Consider the following 16,561-nt stretch of genomic DNA (forward strand, 5'->3'; position numbering starts at 1 on the left):
CCCTCTGGGCAGTGGCGGCAATCAATTGCACACTAACGACAGCCTTTAACTAAATGGGGCTCCTTAGCACAGGATTAGCTTTATGGAAGCTATAAAAATAACTGAATATGGCCCCACATTAATTGTTAAAAAAAAAAAGAAAAGGTAAGGCATTAAACCTTGATCTCCAGTGGGTTACAGTAGCTGGCTGGTACCTGACTTCAGGCCGGCAGTTGGCCTGCAAAAGTACAGTAAATGATTTCATAATGATTGGCCCAATACCTTAGATACTTAACGTTAACTGCTCCAAAGTCATGCCATCGTCCAAAGATTTTATTAGGCTCACAAATTTATAGAGGCTCCTTTATATTATGTTCTATTGCTTTCTTGGCAAAATAATTAAAAAGAAAAACAGTTAAAAGAGATCATTAAGCTATTTCTCCGGTGGTTTCTGCACTGTTCAAGGGATGGGAAAATCAGATAGATCCTAGTGTGACCTGCAGGAGCCCAAAGGTGCGGATGCATAAGCAGATCTGGAACCTTGCTGCCTTGGACAGGGGCAGACCTGCCTCATCCCTCCTTGTCATGTTCCTGCTCCCACACCAGGGATCAGCAGGGTTAGCTCACCAATACAGCCAACAACTGTTTTTTGGTTGGGCTGGTTTTTGGCACGGTCAGGGACAGACTCTGTGGCACATTAAAGGGAGGGTAGCAAAAAGTGGATATACCTCAGCAACAATTTCCATCCAAATAAAGACTTCCACTAAAAAAATACAGCTGTGCTGCATCACAAAGCTTTCCAAACCTGCACATTCAGAAAACAGCATGTAAACCAAACATAAATTGCGGAAAAAAAGAGAAGGCCAAAATAAGTTACAACCATTGTTTTCCCTCCGTTTCTCAGGTACCTTGCTTAGATCACGCAGCTGTAAGCAACTACCTTCTGATATTTCCTCCAAGTGTGTTGCATTAGAAAGCTTGTGAACTGGAAATAAAACATGCTGTTTCAACCAAGCAATTTTGGAAGAGTGTTGGATTCTTGCAACAGTCACTGCAAGGGTTTCATGTGTGCTTGAACCGATATGATTTGCTGTGGCTCTATGAGAGGTTTCGATCTGAACCTGGATCTAGCACTGATAATTTGCCCAGTGCTCGCTTTCCACGTCCTCCAGTCTCCCCCTGCCAACAACTGCAGTTGGCAACTGCGACCTGCCGCTGCGGGCTTGTGCGGAGTATCACCAAGCTTTCGTCTTTCTCGACGTGTGTGTGCAAAGGACTCGGGAGGCTTGTCACGTTCCTGGCACTAATACTGATTTTGTATTCAACCTTGAGGAAAAGATCACTCTTTGAAAAGTGTTAAACGGAGCCGTGTTTCTGCAAGATATGGAGGCTTATACTGCGTTTCAGGCCTGCACAGTGTTTGAATGCCTGGTGAAGTCCTGCTTTGGCCAGAGCACGGATTAATGCATTGCCCAATGGAGGAATGGTGCCCAGCTCCTGAACTGGAGACCACGGGGCATTTCCTCGACTACGCTGGCATTTTAGCAGCTCCTCAGTATCACTGCACCTGCTTCTGTCTTTAAAATGCAAGAAAGACTTATAGGCTGGCGGGACTAAATCACTCAAGGGTTGTAAAGTACGCTGAGATACCATCGCGAGATGCCCACGAAAAAGTCCTAATGCAGATATTTGCATGGAAGACTTTAAGGAAGTGCCATTATTTTTGGCTCTGGATGTTGGTGACAACAGCGCTGGATCAAATGTGCATATATGCAGTGTATTTTATTCATTAATATTCTGAAACACAGTTACTCAAATTACTCTAAACTAGAAACTTTCCAACTGCAACCAGAACTTCTCCAGTACAACATAGAATAATTTTCAGTATAACACAATTTTGTTGCTACTTATAGGACACAATTAATGGTTAATATAATAAGAAATACATTAAATAGACAATTCTTATTGCATTAATGTTTGCATCATGATGCAATTTGCACTGTATTAGCTCAGCCACTGGCTCCACAGCTACATCTGCACATATGTAATGATCCCTTTAAAATCTATTAGGGTTTAAAAAGTAACATGCATTGAAATGACAACTTAGAAACTTTTTTCAAAGAGACGGTGACAAATTTTAAGTGGCCTAGAGTAACAGTAATCAAAGTATTGATAAATTTACTTTTCTAAGAAAAACATCCAGACCAATTTGTTGTTTTCCATAGGAATGGATAGAGTATTTCCCAACACAAAATTTCTCTCCCATGCAAATAGTATGAAAGACTAAAAAAGTCAGTTGTACTAACTGAAATAGATATACAAAGTACATATTTTATAAGAGAGAAAACTATCTTTGGCACCTCTGCACAACGTAGGAAACAGAAACAAAAGAAGTTTCCTCACAGCTGCATCTGAACACGTGAAAAAGGCAGCAGCTGGGCCTTTACATATGACTATGCTCTGCACGTCTCTGGGATTCAACTAGCCACAGAATAATGCTCCAGAATCCCGAACGGGATCAAAGTCATTAAAAGAAAAACAAACAAACCACAAACCAAACTCGCCAAGTTTTTAACAGACCAAGCAATGCCTTAAGCCTGCAGTAAGCATTTTTTGCCGTTTCTGTGCACGAGTCAAATTCCTTTTCTTAAGGCTGCTGTACTGGCAGCCAAAGGGAACTGCCTTCCAACTTGACAGCAACTTACACCACAAGGCACTAATGCTAGTTAAGTCTTTCCCGTCGCAGGGAGGAACCATTTACGGAGAAAGAGGTTTTTTTTTTTTTTTTCTAGATGCAATCAATGAATATTTAATAACAGATATTTTACCTACTAGGTTTGTTCCCATCATCTCATAGCACTCCACTACGGCATTACGGATGGGGATACCTTCACCCTTCCTTGCTCAGTGGTTTGAAAGCGGCATTCATCAGTTCTAATGACTCTCACAAAGGTACTGTTTCCCAAGCAGTGAATTCTATGAATTCCCAAAGCTTAAAGATCTCCTGGTGCTTCAACTCCTACCCAACTAAATGCGAGGAGGAAGCGAGGACAGACGTGTTAACCTGTCCAACCCGTGGTAAAGATGTGACCCATGTTTTTAACTAAAGAGATAAGGCCAGAAAGAAAGAGAGAGGGTGAATGTGAGAGTGACAGAGCTCTCTGCAAGGATATTGATCCTCAGACTGCTTTCTGGCAACCGTTACAGAGAAATGAGCTGACAGTAATTAAAATGACTTACACACTGGGCTGGTTTCAAACTCAAATCTTCGACTGAAGCCACCGTATCCAGCAGCTGTCCGTGCTCGGATCTGGAAGATGTATGCTGAGCCCGGTTTCAAGCCATCGGCTGTAATAGTTGTCTCTTTTGATTTTATGATGGTGTAGCTCGTCTCCTGGTCCTTTTCCCCAACCCCCCCAAGAAACACAGAGTTCAAACACACAAATAACGGCTCTCGCAGAACACATACTGATCATGAATGCAGCGACAGCGTCAGAGAAAAATCACTAAAAATAAGCACTTTTGAGACCCTCTTCCCGAAGAAATCTGTGTAGGCCATTTGGACAGTACGGAGTGGTGGACCTGGAGTTTCTCTTGCCCTGCAGCTCATAACAATCAATGACTCCAAGAAGCATGAAACAGAGCCATAACAGAGTGGTCATACTTTCCACCCATAAATGACAACATCACACTTCTCATCTGCACTGAAAGCAACTTTCCATTGCCCTGGATGTACTTTGGGATCTTAAAAGACAGCACAGTTTACACAGACGTGCCCAGAGAAATGGAAAGGTCTGCACTATAAATAAAAATCAATCCCAACACACAGAGAACTGGAAAACAGGCGCATTGCCTTTAAAAAGTGATTTTGATTTATACTCAAAACTACCTCCCAGTAATATAATTAGGCCTAAAAGAGAGCAACATATTTATACATTGGGCAACTTCATGCTGGCTTTTCTAGAACCACTAATTAGAACTTGGCCAGGAACAGTAAACTGAAACTACTTGAAAATATCTAATTTTGCCATATTCTTCTGAGACAATGAACTTTTTAAGAAGATTTGCTGAAATAAATCTTCACTTAAATCAGTGAAAATTTCACTCAAGTCCTTGGTAATTACAGTTGGAATCATTTCCCGAACCAAATAATCTAGACAAGAGCTCATAAACTAAGGCCTGCAAACTCGGAATCTGCTTTTTATTCACCAAATCCTTTCAGATCCGTATTTTTATGAGGTAAATAAAAATTCTCAGTAGTTCCTTACCAAGATTTCTACATAGTAATTAGGATCTGAGCTGTTTTTTTTTTTTTTAAATTTGTCAAATTTTAATGGGCAACTTTCCATAGACAGTAATATACTTCAGATCCGGCCTTGGAAATCTCCAATACAGGATTACATAATTTCTAATTAAAGCGCGTAGCTACACAAGACTGTGTTGTAGGTATTTTTATCTATCTGTCCTTTCTTTCTTGTTAAAGAGTGATTTCTTTTAAAAGAATGTGATCTGACAAAACTCAGTTTTCCAAAACATTTAATATAGACCACTCTCATTCCCTGGAAATGAACATTCTAAACATACTGCTGTAAAGGGCTGAAAGGCAAGAGAATATAAACAATAATAACAAAACCCAAGAAGGATGAAGGGTGATCTCACAAATAAAACTGAACGAACAGTTAAAAAGCAATAACTGGATATTAGTTCGCATCTTCACTTGGATGTCAGCCCAATCCGGCTTTCAATACAGGCCTGGCTTCTGCAAACATTTAAACATTTGAGCTTTCCCATGGAAAATACTAAGCTTCAATATCAGCCTGAAACAAATAAATCAAGCTGGCAAAAGCCCTCCCTGGCTGCAGCAACCTCCCCATGAATGACTTGCACTTTAAGAACTATTTACTGAAGCTATTTGAAAACAGCACATCTTAAAACCCCATGCTTTGCTAAAAGACAACACGCAAACTAAACAGAATAAACAAATATATGTATTTTGTTGCTTGATTTATTTGCTCATTATTAAGATTTCTAGAGGCTAATCTTTCCAGGCCACTCCAAGGCGAAGATTAAATGTAGCACAGCAGTAGTTCAATGTAATCAGAGAATCAGCAATTGATTATTTCAGGCAAAAGCAAATCTTGATTCTTTCTTTGTGCCTTGTTACAAGCTTCTGGAATAGCAATGTTTCCAGAACCCCAAGAAATGAGAGTCAACTGAAGCTTCCAAAAATAATCCAAGGACATGCTAAACTTTGCACACAAATCCTTGTGCACCTCCTCGAACTCTGGGGTCTGGGCTCTGCTGCCATCACTTCCTCTAGCCAGCCACTTCACCCCAAAAACGGTTCACCCCAGGCACTGTCTGATGGGCAACTGGGACAGAGAGGGCTCAGGCAGCACAGCACGCTCAACGGTGCCAAAAATGAAGATTATTGTTCCCTAGAGCACCCTGCAGAGCTACGCAAGGGTTCTCCAGGAAAGCCCAGGCCTTTCAGTACCATCTAACCCAAATTCATGAGAGTCCATGGTTAGCTCCTCCATAGCCACAGCTTTCTGGGCAGAAAGCTGGGCTCGCTCACTAGGGCACAGGCAAGACAAGCCTTGATTCCCAAAGGAGCTAACATCTTGTTTGCTGAAAAGCAGGGAGAGAAGCCTTTTTTGGAAAAGCTCAGCCCTGTTTAAGCCACTCAGATATCCACTGCTCCACCCCAGTTCTCTCAAATGCAAAAAAAATCATGATTTTATCCTGATGCAGCAGGAGGAAATTCTGGAAATTCTTCAGCCTATTTGTATGGGCTGCTGGCATGGGTCCCTCCCATGGACAGAGAAAGAGAGGAGAAGTAAGCGTCCCATCCTGCTACGTGCTGAGTACCTTCACTTGGGTGCTAGGTAGAACTAATATAAGATCTTCCCTAAAATAAGTTTTAACATAAAATGAGAATTTTGACTAAACTTAATTTTGTCTTCACTTTTCATGTAGAAAGTATGTCTTTTCCAGAAAAAAAGACTACACTACAATTCCAACTAAGGCCAGAAACTGCTATTGAGTTGTCTCTTGCAAGCCTGCTATTTAAAGTCTTAGACGAGCTGCATCATTCATAAGATGCTACTTAGACAGAGTGCATTTGTTACCTTTTTCAGTTAAACTGCATTAAATCTGCAGGAAGAGAACAAATCACTATCTGAAAAGGAGACCTAAGAGAGGCAAGCTTTGCAGGGAGGGAGAGAACGTTATTTGACTAGACCAAGATACAGAGTCGGAAAAAAAAGGCAAGCCTTTAAGCAAAGATGTCTTTCTTGAGGTTGTAACAGGCACACTCTCTTGGCAAACCTTTCTCCTCTCCTTACCCCAGGATGCGATGACACCCGTGAAGATCCCACGTCCCTGAGCAAAATCTAGCTCATTTGTTCAACCCTGCGTTCCCCAGCATCTCTCTTGGAAATAACGGCCCTCAGTGCCATCCTCATCCAGGTAACTCTTCCAAAAAAAAGCCAGTGTACACGTGGCTCAGGGCGAGTGGTTCAGCGCTCAGCCAGCAGCTGGCACAGTGGGATTCCCTCTGTGCACTGGACTGCAAAGCATGAAGTGAACAAACAGAATACTCTACCGCAGGGACAGGAAAAGCTCAGTGTGCCTCAGCAGACTTAATGGGCAGCCCTGGAAAAAATGCCAGATAGGCAGTAAAACCAAGTGGGGAACGTAAATACTAAGGACAGGGGTTAGGCTGATATTTCCAGGAGGTGAGGGATGCTTAATCCCCAAACGCTCTTATTTTTAACAAACGAGCAGGTTCTACCTTAATGTGATAGGGGCTGGAGAGGAATCTGACACAGTTTTAATGTATTTGTTCAAGAGAAGTGGCATACTAATGGAAAACAACACCCTCATTTCAAGTCTTCCAAATCATTTACTGCAAAATCAATCTGACATTGATTTATGCATAAAATTGCTCCACTCCCTTCCATGACTCACGTAATTATAACTAAAAGAAAAAGACAGTAAAGGAGAAGGTACTTGGGATGATCAGCAATCAGTCCATCACACCTTTTCAAAATATTTGATTTCGTATTCCAGGATGATGCCGTTGGGTCGATCTGGCTCCTGCCAGGAAAGGGAGATGCTATTTTTAGTTATCTTTCCTTTTTTCACACTACTGACTGGAGAAGGTGCTGCAAGACAGGAGAAAAACAAAACAGACAAAATCATGGTTAGTAAGACTGCTTGCCGTGTCCAAATTCAAGCTCATAGTCGCAGCTTCGACACAATGTGAGCCTTAGCTACTGCTCATGAACAGGGTCTGTTTTGACCTCGGTGCTATTTGCCCATTTTTGACAATTGGGAATCTTGCCACTGCCTAAGTAAGAGCAGCAGCAGCAGTTTGCCCCAGTGAGGAGCTCAGTCCCATGGGGGGGGGTTGGTTATAAATGCCAAGCAACTGCCTCGCTCCACTGCTGCCATTTCTGCCACACTTTGCTTTCCACTGTGTGTTGATCTACATAAAGCTTTAGCGAGAGCTGATGAAACACAAGCAGAAATCCAATGCGGGAGGAATTCTCTGAACAAACCAAGCCAGGAGGTGTAAACCGGCAGGACTCCAAGCAGACCAGCGTTACAGCAGCTGAGGATCTGCCCAGCATCGTCCACCTGGGCAAGGTCCCACAACACACACTCTATGACTGGCCCCACATCAACCCCACACCTTGCCTTTTCAAGACCTTTTCAAACAGGTCACGGGGCTATGTTATCACAGAGAAATTACATACTGCTTTCCTTCAGCTGCTTTGTAGGTATGTATTTTAGCATGTACAGACTTACAAGCATTTGGTTTATTTGATTTTATTATTTGATTTATTTTTGGGCTTAAGCACTAGTTAAAGCCTGGGCATCTTTCAGCCCTCTCTTTCTGGATGTGCTGAACAGGCTAGCAGGCCACTACTATTTTTATAATTCATTTTCTCCCCATAAGCACCACTGGGGTGTTACAACTTCCGTGGCGATGCTAATCCCTTGCAAACGGCGACCGTAAAGATTTGAATGGTGATTACCAAGCAGTGATCCCTGCCAGAGGTTCAAAAGTTTGCAGAGCGCTTGGGGAAGCTACCGAATGAAAATGGCTATGCAGTTCTGCTTCTGATTTTAAGGTGTAGCCCTCAAAGGTTATCTGCCCTTAGCAGCTCACATGTGCATTGGAAATGGGCTTGATTCTTTGTTTTCAGTTTGATACTTCCAAGACTTTTGAAGTTGTGTTTTTTACCATCCGTGCCAGCTCCCTAGCAAATGCTGCTACGGGAAACGCATCCACGATGCCATTGTTTTGTGTCAGAGAAGAGGGAACGACACCGAAACAAAACTGGAGGGGAGCAATTCACCCCCCTAATTTACAGGGCTTTGCACAGGCAGGACAGGAAGGCTGCCTGCCTCCACCCTCTGCATGGCTACAGAGAAAGGCCAGCTTCTCCGGAGGAAAAGCCACCCAAGCCTGGCCCTGGGTCCCCCAATCACCCTCTAGCGGGGCCACCGCTTGGCAAGGACTCAAAGGGGGCTGTGGAGACTGATGGCAAAGAAGTTTGTAGCAACACTGGGGACTGAGAGCAAAGCACAGCAGTAAATGAACACGTTCTATCTTCCAAAAATTATTTGGAACTATAAAAAAATTTCTTCTTTGGTACTCAGGACCAGCTAATTACCATAACACTCAAAAAACTCCCCCGAACCAATTAAGTAAAATAAAGAAAACAAACAAATTAATTTTGCCAATCCTGATCTTCAGCCAAAAAGAATAAGGGAACAGTTCCAGACAATATCCCTGGACTGACGGCTAGCAGTGAGCTTGCCTTTTTCAAACAAGTTCCTGCATCTTGACCCTTTTCAGCCCCAGTTTTTCTCACTCCTGTTCACTAATCTCTCGCCCACTTGACTCTCAGAGAATACTGAAAGCGTTGGCCGTTTCCATGACATTTTCTGCTGGAGAGCTGGCATCAGCCTCACAGACATACTTTGCTTTTCAGGTGCGTGCACCACTGTGCTCACAACTGAGCAGGTAAAAACTCCCTTGCTTTGAATGATAATAATGTTATATATGTAAATGCCACCTGCAGCACATGGTGATCACCAACAGTTTTGCATCAACAGAAGTGACTTCACCCTCAGCTAACATCCTCCACACTTGCTGGGGCTACGTGATGGCTAGTAACAACCTAGACTGAAATTGCCAGTCCAGCGTAGGACTTTGCATTAGGTACTCCAGATGCCTAAATGGATGCAATGCATGTGTGTGAGCATCAAGGTGAGACACGCACAGGAGATGTATGGTCTGTGCACATGGGTATGATCAGCTGCCATCAGCCCAGAGAGGGCACAGAGAGTGGTGAACTCTAAGATACATGGTTTTCACAGGCATTGGGGTGAGGGAAGCAAAAACTATCCTCCATACTCTCCTGTCTACCCTAGAGAAAGCTTGCTGTAAGCCTCCGATGACCACCTAACCATCTCTACTAAAACTGGACACACCGGCTACTTCTTAGTGGGAGGCCCCTGGATGCTCTGGGGGATGGAGCTGCTCACATACCCAGAAAAACAGACCTGTGCCCCTCCAGGGTTCTGCTCTCCGGTGCCACCACACAGTGCAATGTGGTTGGCAGGATGGAGAAAAGTCAGAGCTGAGCACCTGAACCTCTTTAAACTTGTAGTATCAAAAGCAAACTCAAGCAGAGAGCTGCAGCAAGGGGAGATCTCAGCCTGCCCTGCTATCGAGCACCTCTTCCAAAGGCAAAAACTGTGCAATTCTCCGTGTCAGCAACGCCCCATCACCTAATGCACTTTCCCCCCCTGCTTTTATTGAGATTTCCCTAAGTGTCTGCAGGATGGAGGCTCACAACTTCATTAAAAATGAAAGAATGAGACAAGTGCTCCTGAATTCCTTTGGCTGCTGCAAAATCCTGCTCTGGGATTTCCAAGGGAGTTTACCTTTCTTCTTGGCATTCACCAGCAGCATACAACATACAATCTGTCATCCAGCAGCGCCGGTCAAACACCACGTGGATATCACACCTTGCCTAGCTAAACTACTGTGCACTCACTGATCCTTCCCGCGTCACTCTGAAAACGAACGGAGATGGGGAAGCACCTCGCCCAAGGTCACAGCATCCGAGGGCAGAGATGGGACTAAAATTGGGGTTTCTTTCACTTTCAAATCAATCCTCCCCTAAAACAGAGCTGCCTCTTTAAAAAGCAGCAGGCTTTGCCATTTGCCTTTGCTTTGCCAGCCAACAGCTCCATGGCCTTACATCTCTGGTGAGGGAAGTCTCTAACACGCTCCGTCGTGGCTATACAGAATGCTCTGCTCTGCAGGGAAAAGGCGGCAAGATAAGAAAATGAGTAACCGAACTCTCACAGCAAATTAGAAAAGCAGTAACTGTATCCTTTTTGAATCTTCTTCAAAAGAAGTGTTGAAGTGTAACCGTGAGATAAAGGCCAATTAAGTAAATTCAATAAATCCCAGTGGTGCTGGGATGATACGGCAACCACTGTGCATCCTCAACGCGCAGAGATTACAAGGCTCTGAACTGAAAAAGGAAGGTATAAGTATTTTAGAGTTTTCTTTGTCAAACAAAATGTAATTCAATCCGGGCAAGCAGACCAAGTCTGCAATCATTCCATCTTAAAAGCCTGCAAGTGGATACTGGGTTATATGATCTCAGGGAAATAAAAGGATTACTTGAAACTTGCTTTTTAAAGGTCACTGCTTCTACAAGGGCAGCATCTGTTAATAGAAAGAAGCCGCGCCACTGAAAAGTTCCCTTTGGAGCATAACATGTAAAAAAAATAAATTAATGGAAAAATTATACTATATAAAGCTGTAATCTCCTACGGTTTTTGATGTGAGCAGACAGAATTCTTATTCAAACCTCTGTCTGGACATTATAGAGAGTGGACATGCACAGTGAATTGTTTACATGTTGCTTTGCAAGTAATCCATACGTTTGCATTAATGTCTAAGCGAAACATCAGATATTACACCATTTACATTTATATCCACCATTCATGAAAACGGCCATGCATGTGACGAAAGCAAACAGAAGATGTAACTAGGCGTGAAATTGCTAACGTACATTTTGCTTTCCTGGGACCAAAATTAATCAGAAAACAAATAAAAATCAGAGAATTGTTTCTACTTTTGCAATTCTGTTTATGTTTCTTAAGCAGGATACAGGGATAGACAAAATAAATAGATTCAAGTCTCTGCAGAAGACGCATCAATATTCACATCTGAATTCAACCACAGATGATTTCATGAGGAATAGACCTTTTAGGACATTCTTCCTCTGCAACCTTTGATAATGACATTAGCACTAAATTAGCCATCGAGGCACCAAATACAGTATTTACGAAATACTGCGCTGCATCCCACTAACATCTAATACACAATGATGTTTATGGGAATAAAATGTTAATTATATTTTATGAGAAACTAATGTTATCAGGTGAATGACCACTGCACCAAGATAAAACAAATAATCCAGTTTCTATATCTCATGGTCTAGCTAATGCTCTCTCCAGCCCCATTATTTTTGCCATGGTATTTTTCACTCTGGCAGAAACAATAGCTAATGGCTCCCCATCTTGCCCGCATCCCCACGGCGAGTGCAGTTTTATATTAACTAGTGGGTAAAGCTGAGCAAAAAACACACGCTCGCTTCACCCTCACTACAAAAAGTAAGACATTTTCGCCAGCCTGGGACCTTTGACGCAACTCTCACTTCTGCCAGGACACGTCCTCCTGTGCAGCCTGGGAAGAGATGCTGATTTACACCAGCCATGGGGCTGGCACCTCTCCCGCCCTCCTTCGGCTCCCGACTAGCTGGGTCCAGGCTCCCTCCAAAAGGAGACTGAGGCATCAGCAAAAGGGAAGAGCCCACTGTTCCTACTTCTGCCCCGCCAGCTATTACCGTTTGCTTTTCTAGGCATCTCTGCTATGGATTTTAGCGTCCATTTTGTATGCGCCTGCAATTTCTTCTAATGTGATTACATCTCTGTATGTGCAAACATGTGGGATCTAACACTTCGGACCCCTCCGCACACCCTGCAATTCTTCCCTATGAGTGACGCCACATCTCTTCTGCACGCTGAATTTACACCAAAGCACGGAGAAGTCAAATTCATGCTTGTGATTAAATCAATACCATCTCCTATCGTATCACCCAATATTATGCTGTCATTAACGCATAGCACTACATTAAGGCCAGTTTTAATCAAAGAAAACAAAATGTATATACCAGAACAGCAAGCACGAGACAAGTAATTCTGGTTCCACTTCAAAAGACTAGCTTACTGCAGTTTTTCTCAGTTTCTAATTAATGACACTAATGAATTTTTTTTGTGAGGCCTTTGGTCATTGCAGAGTTTGAAGCAATCCTAGCATTATTCACTGAATCAGACTAAAGGCAGGTGAAATTGCAGGAAGCTTCAAGTAGCAGATTCATTTTTAACAAGCTATATATATTTATAAAAACAGAAATACTACTTTGAAAAGAACAATGCGAAAAAGAATGACTTTGCTGTATTCTTTTTCCATTTCTGTACACAGAAAATATACTTTTAAAAAAGCTCAAAACCCAATGACTCCTTGGTTACACCTGGATCAGAACTTAGCATTTAAGTCATAAGCTGACTTGTGCTGCAAATTCTAATATCCCCAGGATGAACCCCAGTTTGCCTGATAATGGGCTTCCAAACTCTTTGCCCCGTGAGGACAAATAGTCACAAGCGATGCATGGCTGGTTATGGAAACAGGATGGGCCCAAATTAGCTGTCACTTTTAAGCATTTGTGAAAACTGAGTCCAGGCAATGAAGAGGGCTTGCTCTACATACCATTATATGCCATTTCAATTCTATCTGAGATTTCATGTGGGATTTAAATGATGCACGGGCCCTAAATAGTGCAAGGGAGTACATTTTAGCCACAGAAAAAAAATAGCGCAAAATAGAAGCCCAATCCTAAAATACAGTTCATATATGGAGACCTTCCTCTTTTGAACAATTTTTCAAGGTGTCTCCTGACCAACTGGGGACTTCATGCATGTTCTTCTCACACAAATATTAAAACTAGAGCACACACTTCAAATCTCCTTGGCAGTGAATACAAGGTATTTTCCCACATCTTCTATCTCCCAAGGAGAATACCTCAGATAAATGCCAAGCCTCAAACTGATTTACAGTCTTTCTTACCCACCTCTATTTTGAATGCCTCCAAAATCTGAGATGCCTTGATATGAGCCTTGAAACCAAATAGGTCACATTATGTCACATGAAGAGAGGAAACCGATTCAAGCATTTGGTAGCCTTCAGAGGAGACAGGGCCCCATTTCTGTAATCCAAGCCTATGGCTAACTCAAGCAACCAGATTTATATTGTATGAAAAGGGGCAATCTCTCATGTAGTTACCACCCCAACCCCTTAAAGACTAAACTCAGCTCCTCGAGCCAGACAGCAGGGCAAGATGCAGAGCCCGAGCTGCCAACGGAGCTGAGACACTTCCTCAACCTCTCTACCTTGGAGCTGGATGCAGGGTTGGCTTTGTGCAAGGTGGAGCCCAACACAGCCCGCTTTTCTCCTTGCAGAGTACGTTGTTTCTTTGACCAAGCTTTCCTCAAATGATTTCTCTCCAGACTTCTAATCATTGACCTAAGACACCAGAAAGGAGCCTGGGCTAAAGACAGAGAGCAGAGCAGATGAGGCCAGGCGGGGACACAGCTAATTTGATGCCTTTAACCATTAGCTGCTTCACTGCAGAGAAGGGCACGTTGTTGGAAGGCATAACACAGAAAAAAAAAAAATCACACTCACATTAGAGAGGTATCAGAAATAATCTGCATGCAATCTGCATTAGCACAGGGATAGTGTTTAGTCTTTTGTTTTGGCTCTGTGTGACAGCTATGTAGATATGCCTAAATTGAGACTGGGACTCAATGTGCTGGTGTGGTCTAAGGCTTTAAGATTTACTGCACCTAAATACCCTTTCTTGCTATAATTCCACTGTGCTCGCACAACTTGAGGGGCATGTCCTAAAGTGGCTGAGCTGGACTAGCATAAAACTGTAAAAAGAGAAAGCAAGCTTTTTCTTTTTTTTTTTTTTTTTAAAGACAGATCCCATCTGAGATGCAGTTTAAGATACTGATCCAATTTACAGTTCAGCCCTACAAACGACTGGCTGAGTGTAGCCAGGAGATGGAGAAGGAAAGAAATTAAAAAATGGCTTGGGGTGGCACAGCAGCTCCTCAGGCCCTGTTAGCTAACAAAGGACATTAGCCACACTCTGCCCTCCTGGAAATCTGGCCCCACTTACTGGAGCTAAACAGTGCTGAAAAATCTCACTCGAAAGACTCAAGCTAAGATTCACAAAGATATTTTTGGTATCTATATCCAGTCAGACGCAGTGGGTGCTGAGACTGAAATGCCTTCATGGATCTGGTCTTCGTGACTTCGTGGCACCTGGAAAGCTGGAGGCCAGACAGGCATGGAGACATGGGCTTCTCCATCACCATCTCAGGTCTTGGCAGCACCACTGCTCCTCTCTGTCCACACATCACCTTACTCTGGGCAACTCCTGGATGCCAGGAAGTTGCAAGGAGAGAATCAAAGAGAAGAAACAAGGAAACCAGGTACCTTTTGTTTAACAGCTACTTACTGACGTTAACTGACCCACACCTAAAGGCCTGTTTGCTTCTTGCTGTGGATCTCTTTTTAAGAATACTTAGGCCATGGTATTTAGTTACTCTTATAAAACTGTATTAAAAGAACAAAGAGCAAGAGAGTTGTATTACTGCACGTACAAGATCACTACTCGAATCACACAATACATGAACTTGTGCTATAAAAAATATATCTATAAAGTATCACAGAATCACAGAATAGTTTAGGTTGGAAGGGACCTCTGGAGATCATCTAGGCCAACCTCCCTGCTCAAGCAGGCTCCTCTAGAGCATATTGCCCAGGATCACATCCAGACGGCTTTTGAATATCTCCAGGGAAGGAGACTCCACTACCTCTCTGGGCAACCTGTTCCAATGCTCTGTCACCCTCACAGTCAAGAAGTTTTTTCTCAGGTTTAGGTGGAACTTCCTGTGGTTCAGTTTGTGCCCGTTGCCTCTTGTCCTGTTGCTGGGCACCATGGAGAAGAAACTGGCCTCATCCTCTTGACACTCCCCCTTCAGATACTTATACACATTGATGAGATCGCCTCTCAATCTTCTCTTCTCCAGGCTGAACAGGCCCAGCTCTTGCAGTCTTTCTTCATAGGAGAGGTCCCCCTCCAGTCCCCCTCATCATCTTTGTAGCCCTCCGCTGGACTCTCGCCAGGAGGGCCATGTCTCTCTTGCACTGGGCAGCCCAGAACTGGACACAGTACTCCAGGGGAGGCCTCACCAGGGCTGAGGAGAGGGGCAGGATCACCTCCCCCCACCTGCTGGCAACACTCTGCCGAATGCACCCCAGCAGATCATTGGCCTTCTTGGCCCCCTCCAAGGGCACACTGCTGGCTCATGGTTAACTTGCTGTCCACCAGCACTCCCAGGTCCTTCTCGGCAGAGCTGCTTTCCAGCAGGTCAACTCCCAGCCTGTACTGGTGCAGGGGGTCATTCCTCCCCAGGTGCTCAACCCTGCACTTGCCTTTGTTGACCTTCAGGAGATGCCTCTCCGCCCAGCTCTCCAGCCTGTCCACGTCCCTCTGAATGGCAGCACAGTCTTCTGGTGTGTCAGCCACTCCTCCCAGCTTAGTCTCATCCGCAAACTTGCTGAGGGCGCACTCTATCCCTTCATCTAGGCCATCGATGACTACACTGAACAAGACTGGACCCAGGACTGACCCCTGGGGGACACCGCTAGCCACAGGCCTCCAACTTGACTCTGTGCCATTCACCACAACCCTCTGAGCTCGGCCATCCAGCCAGTCTTCAATCCACCTCACTGTCCACTCGTCTAGCCCACACTTCCTGAGCTTACCTAGGAGGATGGGATGGGAGACAGTGCCCAAAGCCTTGCTGAAGTCCAGGGAGACAACATCCACTGCTCTCCCCTCATCTCCCCAGACAGTCATTCCGTCATAGAAGGCTAGCAGGTTGGTCAAGCATGATTTCCCTTTGGTGAATCCATGCTGACTACTCCTGATCACCTTCTTGTCCTCCACATGCTTAGTGATGACCTTCAGGAGGAGCTGTTCCATCACCTTTCCAGGGATGGAGGGGAGGCTGACAGGCCTGGAGTTTCCTGGCTCCTCCTTCTGGCCCTTTTGGAAGACTGGCGTGACATTGGCTTTCTTCCAGTCCTCAGGCACCTCTCCTGATCTCCAGGACCTTGCCAAGATGATGGAGAGTGGCCTAGCGATAACATCCGCCAGCTCCCTCAGCACTCGTGGGTGCATCCCATCAGGGCCCATGGATTTATGGATGTCAAGCTTGGACAAAAGATCTCTCACCTGATCCTCCTCCACCAAGGGAGAGTCTTCCTTTCTCCAGACTTCCTCTCTTGTCTCCAAGGCCTGCAATTCCTGAGGACTGGCCTTAGCAGGGAAGACTGAAACAAAGG

The 16,561-nt window shown here is 44.1% G+C and overlaps 1 protein-coding gene across 14 annotated transcripts in view; it reads right to left on the minus strand.

Moving 5' to 3' along the window:
* The window catches only part of EPHA5 (EPH receptor A5), a 214,683-nt gene that overhangs the window by 49,924 nt on the left and 148,198 nt on the right, over positions 1 to 16,561 (minus strand). For all 14 annotated transcript variants that reach the window (XR_011140751.1, XM_068941125.1, XM_068941123.1 and 11 more), the window contains 2 exons: positions 7,024 to 7,148; positions 3,220 to 3,379 (listed from right to left, as the gene is read on the minus strand). Coding sequence is in view for 13 of the 14 variants with exons in the window: in XM_068941125.1 (XP_068797226.1) it covers positions 3,220 to 3,379; positions 7,024 to 7,148 (285 nt within the window). In the remaining variant the exon portion in view is untranslated. The remainder of the gene's footprint in view (positions 1 to 3,219; positions 3,380 to 7,023; positions 7,149 to 16,561) is intronic.

This window comes from Struthio camelus, chromosome 4 (genome assembly GCF_040807025.1).
Source record: "Struthio camelus isolate bStrCam1 chromosome 4, bStrCam1.hap1, whole genome shotgun sequence".
Lineage (NCBI taxonomy): Eukaryota > Metazoa > Chordata > Aves > Struthioniformes > Struthionidae > Struthio > Struthio camelus.